This window comes from Pagrus major, chromosome 22 (genome assembly GCF_040436345.1).
Source record: "Pagrus major chromosome 22, Pma_NU_1.0".
In the NCBI taxonomy this organism is placed as follows: Eukaryota; Metazoa; Chordata; class Actinopteri; order Spariformes; family Sparidae; genus Pagrus; species Pagrus major.
In genome coordinates this window covers 14967101-14987193 of record NC_133236.1, presented here as the reverse complement: position 1 = coordinate 14987193, position 20093 = coordinate 14967101, and the positions used below count along the sequence as shown (strand labels likewise).

At 37.7% G+C, this 20093-nt stretch overlaps 1 protein-coding gene across 2 annotated transcripts in view; it reads right to left on the bottom strand.

Annotated features, from left to right (window-relative positions):
* The window catches only part of ptprk (protein tyrosine phosphatase receptor type K), a 120952-nt gene that overhangs the window by 19465 nt on the left and 81394 nt on the right, over positions 1 to 20093 (bottom strand). For both annotated transcript variants that reach the window (XM_073492338.1, XM_073492337.1), the window contains exons 11-21: positions 19604 to 19786; positions 19157 to 19276; positions 18687 to 18796; positions 18373 to 18574; positions 18176 to 18281; positions 17388 to 17460; positions 17044 to 17166; positions 16216 to 16290; positions 15843 to 15879; positions 7972 to 8107; positions 456 to 616 (exon numbers count right to left, since the gene is read on the bottom strand). In XM_073492338.1, coding sequence (XP_073348439.1) covers positions 456 to 616; positions 7972 to 8107; positions 15843 to 15879; positions 16216 to 16290; positions 17044 to 17166; positions 17388 to 17460; positions 18176 to 18281; positions 18373 to 18574; positions 18687 to 18796; positions 19157 to 19276; positions 19604 to 19786 — 1326 coding nt within the window. The remainder of the gene's footprint in view (positions 1 to 455; positions 617 to 7971; positions 8108 to 15842; positions 15880 to 16215; positions 16291 to 17043; positions 17167 to 17387; positions 17461 to 18175; positions 18282 to 18372; positions 18575 to 18686; positions 18797 to 19156; positions 19277 to 19603; positions 19787 to 20093) is intronic.

Below are 20093 nucleotides of genomic sequence, written 5' to 3'. Positions count from 1 at the left end.
GTTTCCAGTTTCCAAACTGTGAAACTGTTCAGGCTGAATCACTACTCATGGTGTTCATTTCTGCAGCTAGGCAAAAACATCAATTAGCAACTATTTTGATCACTGATTCTGTCATTATCCAGGCAAAATTACAAACAAATAACGTAGTTCCTGCTTCTAGTATGTGAGAGTCGCTGCATTTCTCTCTTTTATATCATTGTAAACCAAACATCTTTGGCTTTTACATTGTAAATATAACCCAAAAAATACATTTGGACTCTATTTGCAGCCCGAGTTGTTACCTGGCTGTTAGTAAGAATAACCTTGGAAAGTAGAATAGTAAAAATACTGAGGAGAAGAAAGATGAAAATATGTAGAGATGTTTAGATGAGTTTTGTGCTTTGATGGTTGATACTACTGTTTCTGGTTAAAAATTACAATAATAACAGTCATAATAGTCTTGTTTCTGAACCTACATCTGTTGTTGTAGTTGTGAGAGTCCATGAACGTCACAGCCATGGGATCTTCTCCATGCAGAGTGCTCTGGTCTGCATAGCTGCGATCCATGGCATTGACCATATGAGTCATTTCCTGCCGAGTCGTTCCGATGGCGTCTTTACGTTTTTTAGCCAGTTTCCTGTCGGAGGCAGAGACAGACGCAGTCAGCCATCTTACAAACAAAAACACAAACATCAGCGAACCTGCAGCCCATCGCCTTGTGAGCACTGCCGTCAATTTTTCATAGTAGGTCTTTTTTTGGCAATAATAGCACGGCTGGGGGCTGCAGGCTGCTGATTCAAGATGCAAGGAAGAGCAAAGGCTAGAGAGAAAGGAATGAGGAGAGAACAGGCAAGGGAGGTAGAGGAAAGGCTTGTTCGTAAATGGCAGCATATAACGGGCTCAGCTACAGGAGCGGAGGGTAAATAGCATCTAATACACACCAGGGAAAATGACCTATGACCTACAAGAAGCAAAGGGAAACCTGTTATCAACCTCAGCACCAGAGATGAGCAGTCAGATGAAAGCGTTTGAAACTATTTCTACTTATAGTCCTCATTGATTTTGTAAGTTCATCAGATTTATTATCACCAGAAAGTAGACTTTAAATAAAACAACAAAAACAAAAGACCACATTAAAACATTTGGTTTTCATCCGACAGCAAAGGAAAAATCCCATTAAGACAACAGTAAGGGAAAACATTTGTCATTTAAAGGACCACAGTTCTCATCATAGAGTATGAGTAGTCTGACTTGGGATCATTTCATAAATTCAGTCCAGATTATGAGAGAGCTGTACTGTTTTTCTATTGTAGACATACTCGATTTTTACATTTAAATGTTCTATTTTTCTTCACAGGCTGTTCTCATAATGTGGAATTGATTAATTTAGAGAAACCTTTCTTTATTATTTAACCTGGTGCCTGGTGAAGAAAAAATAACATTTAAATTCTAAACATCCAGGTATCTTTTTCAAGTCTAGCTCTCTCCGTGTCTGTTAAATCCCAGGAGAAAGAAGTGTAGAGGGCTTAAGACTTCGAGCATGACAGAGCATGCAGGAACATTTTTGCACCAAGAGCCATAGATGTGCATCAGTTAGGACAACACCTGTACAGGTCAACAAACATTTATCATATTTTTATTTCTAAATGAGTTGGTTCCTCACTTTGTAAAGCAGTTTAAAATCCAACATAAAAGGTTTGATGAAGATATTTTGATTGTTGCTTAACTGATACAACATACGGCTCTGACTTCTTCCCAGTAAACAGACAGAAAGCATGCTGTGTTTTATTTATTTTACCTCTTGACCCCAAAAAACTCCACCTCTAAGACCACATACAAACATAATACACACACTTACACACTCAGTAGGAACACTGATTTAACTGCTGACCGCGTTGAGCTGTTTGTGTGAGTGTATTATTGAAAACATGGACAGGAGGGAAGGTCAAACATATATATTATAAACCACCATGTATTGTGTACTTGTATTGTATATGTTGTACACTGAAGAGAGAAGGAGAAAGAGAAAAGAGGTGGGTAGCTGTGACCAGAACTGGAGTGAATCTATATTTTATTTAAGATCTGAGTTGTAAACCTAAATTGTGAATTGATTTTTAGTGAAATATGTGTTCATAAAATGTCCTGTAATATCTACGGAACATGCCGGATCGTTAAAATTGGTAATTGTATATCAAGACATCCTACCAAAACATGTCAATGTCCTTTCCTGCAAAAAGGTAATCTTTGGAAGAGTGGTTTAAAATGTGGTATAAAAAAGATTAGATTGCCTGTAGGAGGACAAAAAGAGTAATTGTAGAGGTTTTTTCAGATAAATGTACTTGAATCGATGTTAAATCACCTTGGCATTTCACCTGAACTTCTTGGAAAACTTCCTGACAAACAGAGAATGGTGGTGACTTAGTGGGTGAAGCTAAAGTCAGAATAAATCTTTGAACAATCCAGTCTTGAAGAAGAAATACAAATACTTTGTTACTGTACTTAAGTAGATGTTTCAGGTATGTGTAATTAAATTGAGTACTTTAACTACATTTTAACATTTTAACACAGGCTCGTTACTTTAGTTTTAATGCATTTGAGGGGAATTATTGATTATTTACGAGGCTTCACCAATCCAAAATGTCAGTATTTAACATCCTGGGAATGAGACTCAACAATCAACTATCTTTCTGGTGCATTTATGAACAGCTCGGACAAATCCTACTAATTCTACCTTTAAGTTTTGTAGTCTGAATTATTTTAATATGACGTGAGGTTCAGTTGGCTCTGCACAGAAATGGCCAGTAGAAATCAGTCTTTTTTTACGCAAGTACCTGTATTTCAACTTGAGTAAAGAATGTGTGCACTTTTGCCACCTCTGCTAAATGATGCACTAAATAATCCCCACCTCTTTAGGCAATTAGGGATCCATTTTGGTCACAGCCAGTGAGAGACAGAGTAGAGACAGGAGCACCCACAACATGAGAAAAACCACAAAGTACTACCAAAAATCAGAGCCACGTGCTCCAAACAGGAACTGTTTCAGGACGGGAACCAGGAAAGAGACACTGAGCATGTGCAGCAGAGTTACCATGATACCTGTGACTTGATGGGCGGATGGATGATCACATGACTACATGCACACAAAGAGCTACAAGTCACAAGTGCAGCATTCTTTTTTCAAATAACACGCTTAGGCCTGTGTCGTCCCACTTTGGCCTGCTTTGGTTCTGGTTTATGGCCAACTTTGGCCTTTGAAAGCCTGCTTCAGAGCAACTTTGGAGCATGTAGAGGACACCAGGGCTGAGGTCAATTCACTGTCAGTTCAGTCGCTTTAGAGAAGTGGACGCTTTGTTATTATTTATTTCTTGTTATTTTTAGACAGAAAACCATCAACATTCTCTCGCTATTAACGTTTTTCAGTATCCAAGCACTTACAAATGTTCATATAAATGGTTGAAAATAAGGAATTCACTGAAGTCCTGACCTGACTGACATGAAAGTGAATTGACCCCCACCCTGGCAAGGCGTCAATGAGGATGGCTTTGGTTGGTTGGTTCAGAGCTGAAAATGTGTTCTGTCTTGAAAAAAGTATACTGCATCTTTAAAAATAACAACAACTAGCCACTAAGAATTCGCCCATTAAGATAACAGCAGCTGGGTGAGCTGATTGTTGATTGGTTTGTTTACTTACAGGTAATAAGAGTATGAATAGTAGGTCCTCCTGGGGTTGTGAGCCAATCAGAAAGCAAAGAATGAGACACAAGGGTCATGAATATGCAAATTAGGACAATACTGTCCTGTCCCAACCAGCAACAACAGAAACAGAAGAAAACACCTTTTGATTGCTACAACTTGAGGGTCATGCAAGGGGTTATTATACTAGCTATGGGCCCTATTTCTTTAAAAATAAAGACTCGAGCTATATTCTAAAGAAGCAAGCTAAGAGGCTTATAAAACCAGTGCTAAAATAACAACAAACTATCAACATGCAGTCTGTCTCTTCTCTATTTCTGGATGTGTCTTTAAAAGATTCATGCAATATCTTAAAAGCTGCATTTACTGTAACTGGACGGCCCTGATTATAAATTTCCAGCCCTAATCACCCTTACTTACTCCTTAACATTGTCTAAACTGACAAAAAAGCTATCTGATCTGTAACACCACGCAGCTCGCTTTCCTGTAAAGCAAGCATGATGTCATTGCGATGTCATCATGTCCCACCATTTTAAAGATGCAGTATTGTTCAAAGTTGTAAAGGTTCAATGACAATGAAGATTGATCTCCCCAGAAACCTTTGTGGAAAGCTACCAAACACTGCTGATGGCATTAAAAGTCACTTATGACAATCCTTTCCAAGTCAGCTGTCACAGTTTTGTTCCAAATATATCTAAAAATGTCAGAGTGAACATTTAGTTTCACAGCTCAACACAAATGATGTCATAGCTCCAAACAAACAACAATTTGACTGAACCCAATACTTTGTAAATAATCAGTTACTACTGAGTAGATTATCTATAAACAGTATAAAGTTGCAGCCGTTGTTTATAAACCATTACAATTGCTTAATAAATGGTTTATAAAGCATTTCATTGTTTGTTAAGAGTAAAATAATTATTAACTAAAGATTATAAACACCATTTAGTAATTATGGTCATAAATTGTTGGCATTTTGATATCTAATGCAGAGAAATGCAACCAAAAACGATTTTCCCTAGAACACTGACTTTATGCATCTCAATCACATATGAAATCTCTATTCAATCTAATTACACAAGTTGTACGTAAAGTATTTAATTTAACGCAAAATAATTTTGTCATGTTGAGTCGATGTGAATAAACTGAATAACTTATTCTGCTTCAATTAAGTTAATGCAATTTTTCAAACATTATACATAAAAGTTATGCGTATGATACTTGAAAAATTGCATTAGTATATACCTGGACACATATTTAAACATAATACTATAAAATATTCCATGTTTCCAACAATTATTGTAACAGTTGTTCATGCTGGTAATTTATACTTTAATATAACATAAATATAATATTGAGACATGATGTTTTACTTTAACAGCTTTGTGATCTGCTGCTAAGTTTGAATGGCAGCTGAAGCTGGCTTGAGCCTGTTACAGTTTAACACTGAGTTCATCCTCCTGGCTCCGTGTGCACAGTCACAAACAACAGCTGCCTCCTAATAAAACATTATCTTACAACTAATTTTCTATCATCAAAAGGTCTTAAATTCTCAAGGGACTGATGATGATGTTCAGTAAAACATGTTACAGTTATCAGGCCACTGAGAGCGAACCAAAGACTGTCAAGCTTTTGGCTGATAGTGAGCATATTTCAAACACTGTTGGGTCACAGTTTCTACAATAAAGAGAATATTTCTACCTTCAATTTTCAGCTCAGGTCCTTTGGTTATCATTTACAATTACACTTTGACACTAAAGCACGAATGTTGAATAACATGAATTCATTCAGAGTATTAGAACAAAAATATGGAGGTTAGAGGCTGCAAGAGCAATTTCTTCCAATGATGAGAGTTTATTACTGACGGTAATCTAATTGTTTTTGATTTGCTGAGTGAGATCATGATTGGTTGTAATTGAGGGACTGCCTGCTTGCTCTCTAAAGCCTCCGGCAAGATGCAACACTTTAATGTTCAGAGGAGTTCATGTACACTATCTCCTGAAAGAGACATTTTCTTCAGTTGATGATAATTAATCCTAAATTTCTTGTCATTTCTTCAAGATACACGGGGGTCAATGACCAAACCGAGCTGGAGTTTTGTTGAGGTGTGATATGAAGCTCTGAATATGCTAATTAAATATCTAATTATTCCATATTTAATGAGGCACTTAGGTTCTCTGAACACCAGATTTTAATTGAAAGGTCACAGGAGGAACGACATGTTTAGTAATAGTTAATTATTACACACATACACTCGTGTACATCATGACTTATAAATGTGCGTGCACACATTTGCACACACACACACACACACACACACACACACACACACACACACACACACACACACACACACACACACACACACACACACCCTGAAAAGTACAAAGGCATAATTTATCCATGTAACCTCACAGTTACTCAGATGAAACCTGATGAATAGAAATTTGAGTTGGGGGGGTTACATTTAAATCATGAAGATGGCTCTCCTTCAGCTTAATAAATGTCTGATGTGATCATATTACATCATGTAATTAAACTTTTTATTTGCTTGCTTTTGTTTGCTTGTCATTCAAATACATTTTTTATCTGTAACTATTTATTTTTGCTTTTTAATGAATTTTTTCAGATTTAAAGCATTTCTAAGTCTCAAAAAAGCACTTTGAAATATATTGTGTCAGAATGGTGCTTCACAAATAAACTTGCCTTGCCTTGCCTTCTGTGAAATGCCTTGAAGTGAGTCCTAGATCACAAAATAAAGCTATTCTGTGTATAACCTTTGTATTTCAGTGTCTGAGGATGTTCGTGCACTACTATCTAGCACTGAAATGCTACAGCAAGCTAACAACTGGAGTGGTTTTTGAGTTTTGTCCAGTTTTCTTATTGTCCTGGTTTCTAACTGTATGTCTATTTCTATGTAGTACACTGAGAGCAACGTAAACTGGAGTCAAATTCCTTCCTAAAGTCTGATTCTGATTCTGATTCTTAAAAACTGCATCTGCATCCTCATGTTGCAGCTTTGTTGAGCCTCCACATGGTGGAGCCCTGCACCAAACTAACACATCACAGGCCAAAACAGCTCAAGTGATGCCAAGACCAACTGCAACTCCTTGCAGTGCTCTCCTAAAAGTGAAGGATGAGATATACAGTATATATATAAAGTGATACAATGGTTCTGACTTTTTTTTCAGTCTCTATGTTCACATTTTCTTTCATTTCTTCTAAAAAAGCCTTAATCACACCTGCAGTGCAAACTCCTTTTAAGAGTGTATTCTAGTACACAAAGTTACACTAAACAAGAAACTGATGCTCATGAAATCATTAAAGTTTGAATCCAAACGAAAAAAGTATTAAAGTCTTTGACCACACCTCTAACATAACTTCAGCCAACCACCCTTCACTCTCCATTTTCCTAACGTTTGCAGTCATCTTTGCCAAAATCTTTTGTTTTGTACATAATCTGTCACCTTTGTGCCCCTTTATCTCTTCAATACCACATTCTAGGTTTAGATATTATGTTATAAATTATATTATTATACCTGAACTGCTGAATACACAAAGGCACAAAGGTAGCACACACAAATCTTCAGGAAAAAGTTAAATAATCTCGATTTCACCAATTTATTCTGGCCATGTCAACCAACATGCTAACAACATGCAGGCAAAGTGGCCTGATAAATTGGTGAAACTGCGATTAGTGTACTTTTTCTTGAAGATTGGTGTGTGTGCTAACTTTGGACCTCTGTGTATTCAGCAGTTGGGATATATAAGTTTGGTTTAGCTAAACAAAATCAATCACTGTAAAGGCATATCTCACAATATATCTCCTTCTGGAGGATCTCTTTCACTGTGTTTCTCTTTCTCACTCTCAGTTGAGTCTGCGGCTCTGAGTGCTTGTTTTGTCTGGTTTGATTCAACAGCTGCACTGTACAAGACAAAAGCAAAACACGGCCTCAGATCTTTCTTGGACTAAATCACACAACTGTGAGGCAGGACTTTCTAATTTTAGAAATTCCACATTTTCGCATGGATTTTGGAAAAAACAAGCCTTCAGCTATTTATGAAAACAGAACAAACTCCTGTAAATTATCAAGCTGGTTCTTAAGGGAGATCAACGTTTTATGGTGAATGGATGGAAGATGGTGTTACTACAGCAAATACTGGACCGACACACAACAAGAGAATGAGTTTAGGTGCACATTTGTGTCTGTGTGTAGTACTGTTGTTCATATTTGCAATCTTTATGAAACTCTTCAATTGAAGCTGTTTCAGTGGCAGTGGTTAGTGGCTGTCACTCACCTCTTCTTGACCAATAGGATGGCTACCAGCACCAGCAGTATGAAGACGAGAACACCAGCACTGATCCCAGCGATCTTCACCACCCGATCTGTCTGTTTAGCGGGATCAGGGATGACTTCTGGCTCCTCTGTAGCACCTACAGCATAATGACAGTGACACAACATCAATATCAGTTCAAATTGCTGTAATACTTATTGATTATTTTATATTATTAGGAATGGAAATCATGAGAAATTTTACATTCCAATAAAGGATATCTGGTGCTTATTAAAGATTATTCATTTCAGGGGAAAGCTGCTAAATGACACCTCAGCAGCACAATTTGAAAATTTGAGGGAAAACATCTAGAAATGCTGCACAAGTGGGTGAAAAGATGTTTTATTTCACACTTTGTAGCTCAAAGTTTTGTGTTTCATGAGTGAGCTTACAGAGTTAATGTTTGCTGGCCAGCAGAAGTGAAAAAAAAGAACTTCTTTCACACTGTAACCTTTGAGATATCACTCACTAAAGTACTAAAAGCTTTTTTCAGGTTCAGATTGCTTCTTGTACTGTTATTATTGTGGCCACTGTTATTGGAAAGCAACCAAGTTTTTAAAAGCTGCCAGCCATCTGGGGAATACAACATGTACAAAATGTCCAGTTTCTAGTAGATTTCTTTTCATTGACAAGCACAACACGGCTACTATAACACACGTCAGAAAGTTTCAACAGCGATTGATTTTTAGTATCTTATGCTGCAGTCACATTCTCCTTGAATGGTCCCATTTCCATTTCCAGAGTTGGAAAAGTCGTTCTTCCGACTTTAGTGTGTTCAAGTGCGTCACGTCGGAATGTGGGAGCATGTGAAGTCAACTCGATGTCAACTCTTGTACCGAAATGTTCTTACAACTTGAGAGGGCATTCACATGAATTTATCCAGTCTGATATAAATGCTTTTCCACTGGGGGTCTCTCAATCAAAACAAATCATAAGATGTCAATCATCATTGCTGATAAAAATCTATCTACTTGACTTAGGGAGATCAAACATTTGCAGTGGGCTTCAAAAGTGTTATCGTCTAGGTTTTCCTTCAGCTGAGAGCATTTTCCTTTTTTGTCAAAGAGCTGCATGATATCAGACAAAGAAAAGGTTAAAAATTAATGTGCCTAACCAACCAGACCTTCTTGGGTGGTGACCCATCAGTCAGCTAAGTTTACCAGGAACCCTGAATCTTCAGCAGCTCCCTTGCACTGAGTTTAAGCCTATTTTACAGATAATAGACACTTGGCACTATTTCGAACTATTCACACAACCGTGCGTCACCTAAGGTTGGCAAAGTATGCCACCCAACAGCCTCAGGAATTGTGTTTGCCTTCTCTCCAAACGTCTTTACAAAATGCCCTCACATCAGGAAAGTGGTGTCTGTGATAAGGAAACAAATCCTGATGAGCCATTTAAATACAAATATTTAGACACTCCTGTGCTAAAGTTCAGGTAAATATCAAGACTCTAAGTATTCCCTGTAAAGTAAAAGTCAAGACAACTGCCAACACGAATGCCATGGTAACTGTCATTCATGATATAAATATAGCCAGAAGTTTTGTTTGAGGAGCTTAGTCGGCTCACAGATTGAGATATTGAGATTAACAGTAAATTCTTGATTAATATTGATGGCAATCAGAATGATGAACAAAAGAGGCTGCTTCCACACACAACAGTCGCTTCTACTAAACAGCTCGTATCTGAACTGTGTTTGGTGTGTGAAAAACTTTAGAGACACCACAAAAAAGAAACAAGACAGAAACTAGAGACTAGAAGAGTTTACAGTTATGCTAGCTAAGAGTCATTAAATTATTGTTTTTTGCTGTGTTGCAGGTCTGGGACATTGCACTCAGGTACTGCAGAGCTTTGAGCTGGATGCTAATGTCAGAATGCCAACATGCTGACCACGAAAAGAGGATAACATGCTGCATGTTAAGTTTGCCGTGTTAAGGATATTAGCTTGTTAGCATTTGCTAATTAGCACAAAACATGTAGAAAAAGTACAGCTGAGGCTAAATGTTATTTATTTTGCAGGTATTTGTACATAAAATATTGTACAAATTAAATTTCTGACCTGTTGGTGGTGCTAGATCACAAGTAAGGGGACCATCAAAGTTATTATTTCATCCTGAAGTGAGCATTAATGTCTGTTACAAATTTTATGCCAATCAGTATCGAAAACCCCTGAAAAGCGTTCACTGTTGGTGAGCAGGAGAGTTAAATAGAACAGTCTTGTGGTGATTGACTTTCGGATACAGCGACACAGGCTTTCAAACAGGGCCGTGTTACTGTATTTTAACGCTGGTCATAATAGTGGTACTTGTAGAGGCTAATATTTTCTGAGGTGGTACACACTGGGAAAAGTTTGAGAAACATTGCGCTCAATGAAAAGCCAGGGGATCACCAAAGGCTTTAAAATTCACCCTCTGTGAAACATGAACAACTGTTAAAACCTTCATGGTAATACATCCAGCACTTGTGATGGTATAAAATGGACCAGCTGACATTGGCACGGCAGTAACAGAGTATCAGTGGGGGCTGAAAATGTTTATCCCTGCAATTTACTATCTTGTGGAGCTGGGTCAATTGTAGTAAAAACACTACAGATTTCAGCTTCTGATTCACTTTGTTGAATCACCTGCTGGTAAATGTAATGAACCAGTGAACTCTCTACACACTCACTACTCCTACTCCAGCTCCCAGCTGCAACCACACCAGAGAAAACAGAAAAGATGAAAAGACATTGACTATATATACACAAATAAAATGAAATGCTCAATTGACCGTGTCTCTTTGTATTTCAGGTTATCCTCGGCTTCATGCTCTCTTTGGGAAATGCTTTTGAAATGCAATTTGACTGTGGCCGTCCAATGTTTCTGCACCACTGTCACCCTATATTACTTGTACTCAGACTCATTTCTGCTCCTGATGACTTCAGAGAATTGAATGAACTCCCTGATTTCGTCTGTTTGGAATATAATTCACAAATGATGTTTCAGGCACGGTGCACGCTGTAGTGGTGGCTCGACCCTGTTGATCATGGGCGGAAAGTCAACAGAAAGAGAGCGAGCATCTGTTTTCATGCTCCTAAGCTTAGCGATCTGATCCCATAATGCCAGAATAGTTTGGACTGCACCGTAAGAACATTACGATGCATTATGATAATCCAAATAATCCAACACAAAGACATATGCGCAAAACTCAACATAATGCAATACATCTATCAAACAATAATCCACTTCTAATGCTAAATATCAACAAGATAAACGTAATCTCCCTCTCTCTCTCTTTATCTCCCTCAATATTTTCTGACCTTAACATGTTATTTTGTTATAAAATGTTTCTGCTGCTGAGATCTTTGAAATGCCCCCGCCCAGCCTCATGTCATTATGTAACAATATTCCACTAAAACACAGGACTCAGATGGATGGATGAAGCATGAGCAGTGATGTGTTAGCTAGTAGTGCTGCTTTGAAAGGAAAACATTTGTGATATTCTGTATTTTTCTTACTTTCAGATCAATCTCAACAATACCTCTCTAAGTTCTGTCCGACTTCCTTTCTTTTCTGCGGCATTTATTCCCTAAACCCTGAGACAAATAGCAAATCTTCAAAAACACAAATTACAAATATATAGTTACACTTTTATAAGAGGCGAAATAATCCTATAAAACACCTGGGTACTGTAATCATTTAGCAAACACCTGACTTGGAATTCCAACTTGGATTGCCGTTCCATCGCACTTTTCCGCGTCGGAGGTAGTTTTTTTCCGAGATACAAGAACAATGGAGCGCACCATTCATTTCTGAACAATTGGCGAGTGTAAATAAAAAGGATAAAAGGATCGCATATCAGGGAGACTTTTTCATTGTGTTTAATGCGCACGTTCATATCTGGTTTATTAATAAAAGACAAAAAAAAGTTTGTTTACGTTAAAAACTGACCTTGAGCTGTTGTTACTGATGCTGTTAAAACAATTCTAGGTCAAATCTGTCTTAATTATTTAGCACCCACCAATGTATTTTGAATTTAAATCTACAACACACTTATTGTTTCTTTAATGACTGTCAGACCAAGAATCGATGGGCAAAGGGCATCAAAGCAACACCGTCAAACAACATCTTAACAGGGTTCTGAGTCTGACCTCATAATGTCGGCAGTAGCTCTTAATGTCTGTAAAAATTATCCAGGTCAGTAAGTACACTCATACTCACACTCACAACTTACCCACACAGTCAGCCACAAACACACAAAACACCCTGAGGCAGCAGTGACAATACACAATACCCCAGATGACCTAATAGGACCACCATCACTTAATCCTCCCTTCCGGATTCACGGTCGGGCGCACACGCACATGCAGAGGGACGGAGAGAGAGAGAGGGGAAGGGACCTTCATCTGACCTCGCCGTCCATTAGTGTGTCTTCCTGCTTTATTAAAAAAAAGAACCAGGCTAAAATAAGTCTTTCAGGTTCAGTCAGACCTCCTCAGGCTACAGAGACGGAGCGTCATCTCTTTTTAACCACCTGTTCTAGTTACTACAAGCACCAACAGTTTTTGAAATGTGATAACACTGGAAACACAGCAACTTCCCACATTTTCTCTCATTTTAGAGGGGAAACATGACACTGTTCAGGCACTCGAGGGACTGAACCACACCTTAGAACTATCCCACGGGATCAATTTCCTATGAGCCCCCTGGCTTGCATGTCTTGGTCACATTAAACTCTTTTATCTAAGGAAAAAATGGGTTAACTCTTGTCAACAGGAGGGCTTTGTTTTATGAGGAAGCAGACTAATATATCTCGATTTGAAAGACTATGACAGATATTGCAGTATTGACAGGGTTGGTACAACTCTTTAGGAGTAGTTCAAGCACATTTCAGGCAAACCAAACGTTTCTGAAGCCCTTTATCGTCACATCTATTATGCTACTATGAATACACTAACTTGTACCTTGTTTGTTTGATCCTGATTATTTAATGCTGACTAATTTAATCTCTAGGAGACAAACAAATATGACGACGGGATAGTTTCATTTCAAATACTGAAAGAATTTTGGTTTACATGAGTGACTGTGCAGATGTAACACCAGATTACATTGAACATCGAGCGTTTTTAAATATATTTCTTTAACCTTTAAAACATAACTGATGATATGAAGCATTTTCCAAGACTTTGTACCAACTGTGTATTTATCGCCTGAGCTAGTTTACTATGGCTGTCCCTAAATAGGTTGTAAAAGTTCACAACTCAATCAGCCTTAATGATTAATTATACAATCATCGTGGCTGACTGTGCTAAAAATTATGTCACTATTACTGTCTAGTTTTATGATCCTGTGGCACCAAAAGGTCAGAACAAGGACCATCAGTTGAGTTCAGAAAGTGACTATAAGTTTGTTTTATGTTTTTTTTTTTAACACTCACACTGCAGTAGGATGCAGAAGTGCTATGATGCTGTGTTTACCACACATTTTGTAATAATGTTTAGTAAATATAACCTTCTGAATTAGTTGTTTTAACTCACAAATTATTTTGTTTTTTTTTTGTTTTTTATTGTCTTGCTTTATTTTGATTCATCTTTATCTATCACTCAATCATTTTTTACCTCTGCTTTTGACTCTTGAACTTCTATATGTGTCAAGACAACAGTAAAACTGTCCATGTCCGAGGTATTATATTAAAATGAAATGCCTACATTTAGATGAATGCAATTGACTTGTCAAAAAGCTACAAACACCTTCTGTTTGTTCATTAATAACGGCTGGCTGTTCATGACTGTAGAGCTCAGAGGATTACTTGATTAACTGAGTAGTTGACAGGGAGAAAATTAATCAGCGACTATTTTGATAATCAAACCTTTTCCAAGCGAAAATACCAGAAATTCACTGGTACCAGCTCCTAAAATGTGAAAATTTTCTGTGTTTCACTGTTTTATATGTTTGTAAAGTGAAAATATTCAGGTTTTGGACTGTTGGTTGGAGAGAACGAGCAATTTGAATAGGTCACCTCGAGCTCTGAGAAACTGTACTGGCCATTTTTCACAATTTTTTTAATCACTTAACTGACTGTTGTTTGTCCACACAATACAACCATTATTAACATTATTATCTACCTTCTAGTACCTTCTGCTTTTGCTTTATCAGCAGACATAAAATTGCGGAACAAAATGTTATAAAAGTAAAAAATTGTCTTAATGTAAGTTTCATGGTGACAGCTGTTAGTTAACTTTTGTCTTGCCTCAAATGCCCTCTCTGTTCTTGAAAGCTCAACCCCACCAGCCACCAGGATTGTCAATTTCATAGAAAACATGGTAATGTATTTCTCTGTTTATCCTTGTTCTTACTGCACACAGCTAAACTCTGATCCATCAGCCGCATTTTTTCTACAAATCTTTCCTCAAAACACTGTGTGCACTTGTGTGTGTGTGGTTGCCCGGGGATTAACTCCACATCATTTAAAACCAGTCTGATAATCTATCAACATATGGCTGCGAGGAAAAACATGACATTTAGACTGTGTGGGGATAAATTTACACACAAACACATAACATGAATGTTTTCTTTCTGAAAAACATTACATTGCCTCCAATACAGAAACATATGATTCTCTCATTGAATTTCCCCTCACAGCAGAGTAAGGGGATGATCAGGTTATATTGCACCAAATAATCTGTCATATCAACCAAAACAAACTTGATGAGCAGGAAAAACATGTCAGATTATCATTAATCATAAAGGGATGGTAGGCAACTAAACAACAGAATATAAATACATTAAAATAGTTACTCTACTAATATTATTGACATCTATCTGATGTCTTTTTTGAAATAAAGTGGTATCAACAGTGAGAGCATACTTGTCAACCTTCCCGACTTTCATTGCTCTTTCCCAGTCTCCACCTTGGGTCACAATTCTCTTTTATTTCTGACAAATGTTCATATCTTTTTCCCCTTTTAGCGATCACAACCTGTTTCTGGCACTGTACAGCATGTAGTCTACTGTCCTGGGGTGCCTCATACTCCTCAGTAATCGAAAGACGGACAAAAAAATGAAGAGGAAAAAGACATACTGGAAAATATTTTAGACATCCTGGAAAGGAAAATTCCCATTTCTCACGAAAGGTTTTAAAAAAAGGGGCATGCATTTTCAAAAATATGCCCCATCAGTTATTCTGTTGAATACAGGGGTTGCATCAATCTCATGGGCAGTGACATGCAAAAACCTTTTCTAGGGCGCATCAGCAAAATAATTTTAAAAACCGAATGAAAATTTTATTTTCACGCAAGTTCAACTTTATATTGTCATTCTTTAACAGGGGAAAGAAACGCTGAAGTGCTAGAGCTATAAAAAATCAAACTAGGACAGAGAAAATCTGTTTAATTTGCCCAAGCTTTTGGTCTGAGAACTTCTTCAAGGCTTCAACAGGCAGCAAGAGGTTGTTGTAGTACAAAAGGTTAAAAGAGCATTGATTAGCCTTAATACGAAACACTTGTGTCAATCAGTTGAACTTGTGTGGCTAAACATCAAGGGAATTGTAGTACTAAGTATAGTGGACTACAAATTAATGACACTGTGTCTACAGAGACAGTGAAAACACACAAACATTGAATATAAGAAGTTCACAATATACACAACAAGAATATGCAACAAGAGAGAGAAATGCTACAGGCTAAAGTTTGAGTGTGCTGATGCTTTTTCTGTCCCAGTTTGTTATTATCACTCTTTAAAAGTCTCCGAAACTCAAGATATCCTGGGGGAGGACCCTAAGAAACTCTGCTTTTGTTTTTAAAATCCTCCCTATTTTTGAGGTCTCAAGGTTATGTTTGAGTGACAGTGTGTTCTAACCTTTAGTCGCCAGCCTCAAACACTGCGTCTTCGTTTCCTAAAGGAAAAAAAAAGACACAATAAGAGCGATACATGAGTCCCAAGTTCACCCACAACAAACTATAGCATTAACCAACTGGACTTTGTATGTTAAATATTGTACATACAAAACAAGTGGTGCATTTTCAGTAGCTCGCAGATATTCTGTAGTTTAAAGTATTATGTAATATGTGTTTTAGTCTCAGATGTCATAACTGCTTGTAGATAGAAGCTGTAATGTAGTTTAAGTGTAATAAGTGGGTCTCTTTAAATGTGTACATACAGTGTAACTATTTACTCAAAGCAGCTAACAGGTGAGAGCTGGTGTGTATTTACATGAATAATATTTGCTTACCCTCTCTGTGCTGCTCACAGCTTGAAGGTAGATGTTGTAGTTCTTCCTCGGAGCCAGTGGAGGATTCCAGAAACCCTGGGGAGTAAAAGAAAAGATCAGCAACTTTATATGAGAGCAAGTGCAGACAGATTTCACATATTATCTGTACCTCTGTGAAAGAGGATGTGTTTTCTGCCCTACAGGTTTGTCTCTTTGCTGTCTTAAATCTTGTTTAAGGACAAGTTCAACATTATGAGGAAGATGCTCTTTTGCTTTCTTGCTGAGAGTTAGATAAGAAGATCGATACCACTCTCATGTATGCTAAATATGAACATACAGCCAGGAAACGGCTAAATTACAGAAAAGACTAATGAACAGTTCAAAGGTAACAAATTAACAGGTTATATCTCACCTTAAATGTACAAAATCCAAATCTTATGAAAGACAATTTGCCGTTTCTTATCTAGAACGCCAACAGTAAGTGGACAAGGATGTTTCCCAAAATGCTGAACTATTCCTTTTATATATTTCAATTCAATCAAATGGAAAAATAGGCTGCGACCATGAAACACATTTCTTCTTGTTTCTGCTCAGGTATTTATGTTCATTTATATCATTTTCCAATCTCTGTGGGCTCTCTAGTATGTCTGGTTGTAAGTTTAGCTAAGCATAAGCATTATAACAAACCAAATATAACTCAATCTTCATTTCCTCCTTGTCTGTTTCCTCTTTTCTGTGAGTTTTCCTTCCTTAAAGCTATACTTTTAATACGTTTTCTATCCGATTCATCATTTGGACATTTCTGCAGCACTACCTACAGAATATGTTGTTGAGATAAAAAGGGCTTGCCTGATATGTCTTGTTGTCTCCCACAGTGAAGGGGAGCGGCTCAGGCAGGTTGCTGGGGGACAGCTGGGCGGCATAATAATATGGAGATCCACCGCTAGACGCACTGTGGTAGGAAACTGGGACCTGGGAAAGAGGATACATTCACCTTAAAGATAATATGTCTATAAATCGTTGAAATCGAAACATCCAATGATGTATAGAGCGAAAGAGTGGGTATCTACTGTGAAATGATTTCGTTTTTACTTAAACTTTTCAGAATTTATGCTAGCAAACACATATGTGTATATAAGACAGGTTGTAAAGGCGTGGTTTGTTAAATGTATGTAGAACAGATTAATAATCACCTCGTAACAGTCAGAGGAAGCTTGACGACGTGTCCGCTGAGGATTCACCTCCTCGACTACAATCTGGTAAGCGCTGCAGACAAGAAGACATTTTAAATACGTTATTAACTGAGCTTTTTCATTTAACTGATACACACATCATAAATAAATACTTCCCAGTCACTCATATGAATAGTGCTTTAGGAAAAGTCTTTAAGTATCTGATATGAAATATAATAAAGTATCAAAAGTAACTTATAATACAATAAATAAATGTAAATGTAAAATAAATGTAAATAAGATATAATATATGCATAAATGTACACGTATGTACTGTATCTTACTGTCTATCTATGTACTGTTAGCAAATAAACAAATATGTAGTGCAGTGGAAGTATACAGTAGCCAAAAAATGGAAATACTCAAATAAAATACAAGTACCTCAAAATCTAACTTAGGTAAAGTATTGGAGTAAATGTACTTAGTTACATTCCATCAATGTACTCAGTGTTGTAAAAAGCACTGAAAAGTCATACTAATTAAAGTGGAAGTCCCCAATACGAATAGTACTTGAGTAAAAGTAGTCATACTTAAGTATCAAAGTACAAGTAAAAGCAAATTATACATTTATTTACATATATCTATATATGGTATACTATTGGTCAACTGATTTTCGACCTTAGTATGGGATCCGAATATTTTTCCTCCAAAATTTGGTGGAGTGGAAAATGGAAATTCTTAAGCAAAGCCTGGGTTTGGGTATGCACTCTATACTGTTTACCTACATATGTATGCTTGCATAAAGGTACCTTATAGGTGCTCCTTTGGCCTGGGCAGGTTTGAGCAGGACAGTGATGGTTGTTGCAGTTTCATTCAGGAAGGCTTCTGACCCATCGTACTCATCTATTGTTGGGGCTGAAGAAAGAGAGGGAGTCTGTATTAGTGTCCATGTATCTCCTTGCCAAAAAAAGTGTGACAATAAAACATGTGAAAACTTATTTCCTACCTGAAATATTAGTGGTCACATTGAGCGTGGTTGCAGGACCGAACCCTTTGGAGGTGGATGCACGTATAGAGAGCTGGTACGTGACACCTGGGTGGAGCTGGGAGAACAGGTGATGGGTGGCGTTCGAGGGCAGAGACACTGTGAGCCCCGGCCGCTGGAGAGGCACCGAAGGGTCAAATGAGCGCACTCCGCTGTAGCTGATCTGAAGTGGGGCAGAGACACAGAATCCTGGTTTATACATTAGTTCCCACAGAGCACAGCAAAAGTTTGACTCCTACGACAATGACTATTCCTTCTGCTTCTGCTAATAGTACCTCGTATTGTATGATGACTCCGTTGGGTTCAGAAGGTTCCTTCCAGTAAAGAAGGATTCTGTCTTCGAATGGAGTGGCTCTTAGTGACTGACTGGGAACTGCGCCTGGAACTGTTAACACACACACACACAGACAAAATCACACAATGCTTATAAAATAAACAGTAAAATTCTCCGCTCCAAACGAAGGACCTCCAAGTAGATACACACAGCAGTGATTTTACTGATCCATGTCCAAGTGAAACATGTACACAAAAGTTGTTGCTGAAGAACTTTCTTAATTCAATGCAGCTTTCCCAAAAATGTCAGCAACAAAGGTGGGCTGTGCCATGTTTATTAACAACGTCATAGCACAAGTCATGATTTCTTTAATGCTTTTTGCACATACATATGACTGCATTAGAATAATTTGCTTTTCTATCTTTCTATCTAACTCTTATTTCAAAGTGAGTGTTTCTTTGTGCATCATACCGTCTTCATCCGTTTGTATGACGGTCTCGTCACTCTCTTTCCGACCCTCTGGATTGGTCAGAATCATCTTGAGACTGACGTTGGTGTAGGGTGGCAGGTTTCCCACCAGGTGGCGTGGTGCTGAGAAGAAAAGGAGATGAAAGCAACATCACTTTATTGTAACACAATAATATATAACATTTTAATGCATTTAAGGCTGCAATCAACAAACATATTTTCCTACGTACTACTTTGTTCACTGTGAATCAACACCCCAGAAAATTGAAAAAAATGACTAGTATCTTATCAAACAGACAGTTCTCAGTCAGCCTTCAAAAAATGCCATAAAGCAGCCTTTACTTATAAAACATTGCATTCTTTTATAGTGTCACATTCAATGTAAAATAGTGTAACATCAGCAGAAGCGATGCTATCAGAGCCTGTATCAATAGTTAAACTGAGTATTACCTTTAGGGTCCATGTCCAAGCAGTCGCTTTTGGTGCGGTTGTTGGCGGTCATATAATGGTAGCAGATGGTGACGTTAAAGGTGTGACAGCGAGTGATGTTGTAACCTAACGATTCCCAGTCCACCGCTATCAGACGCGACCTGGTCTCAGCGATCTTCAGCCGCTTCGGAGTCCGCATAGGTTCTACAGAGAAACAGAGGAGAAAACGAGGTAAAGCTAAATGTTGAGGAGTAGATTTCTGACCTGTACCCTCCATCACACAGTTCTCACAGTAACATTGTTTGGTGACTCATCGTAATATGTGAACAAACTTTAGTGAAAGTTTCTGAGGTTTACAAGACAGTACTTTCTGTTGCCAAAGAAGAGCAAGAGTGCTGAGTCAACATTTCCTCAAGATAAAACAAGAGGGTTTTTTATAAACATTTATATCTGTTCCTCGCTGCCATTCAACTGTTTCTCAAATGCAATAACTTCTACAAGGCACGCCTCT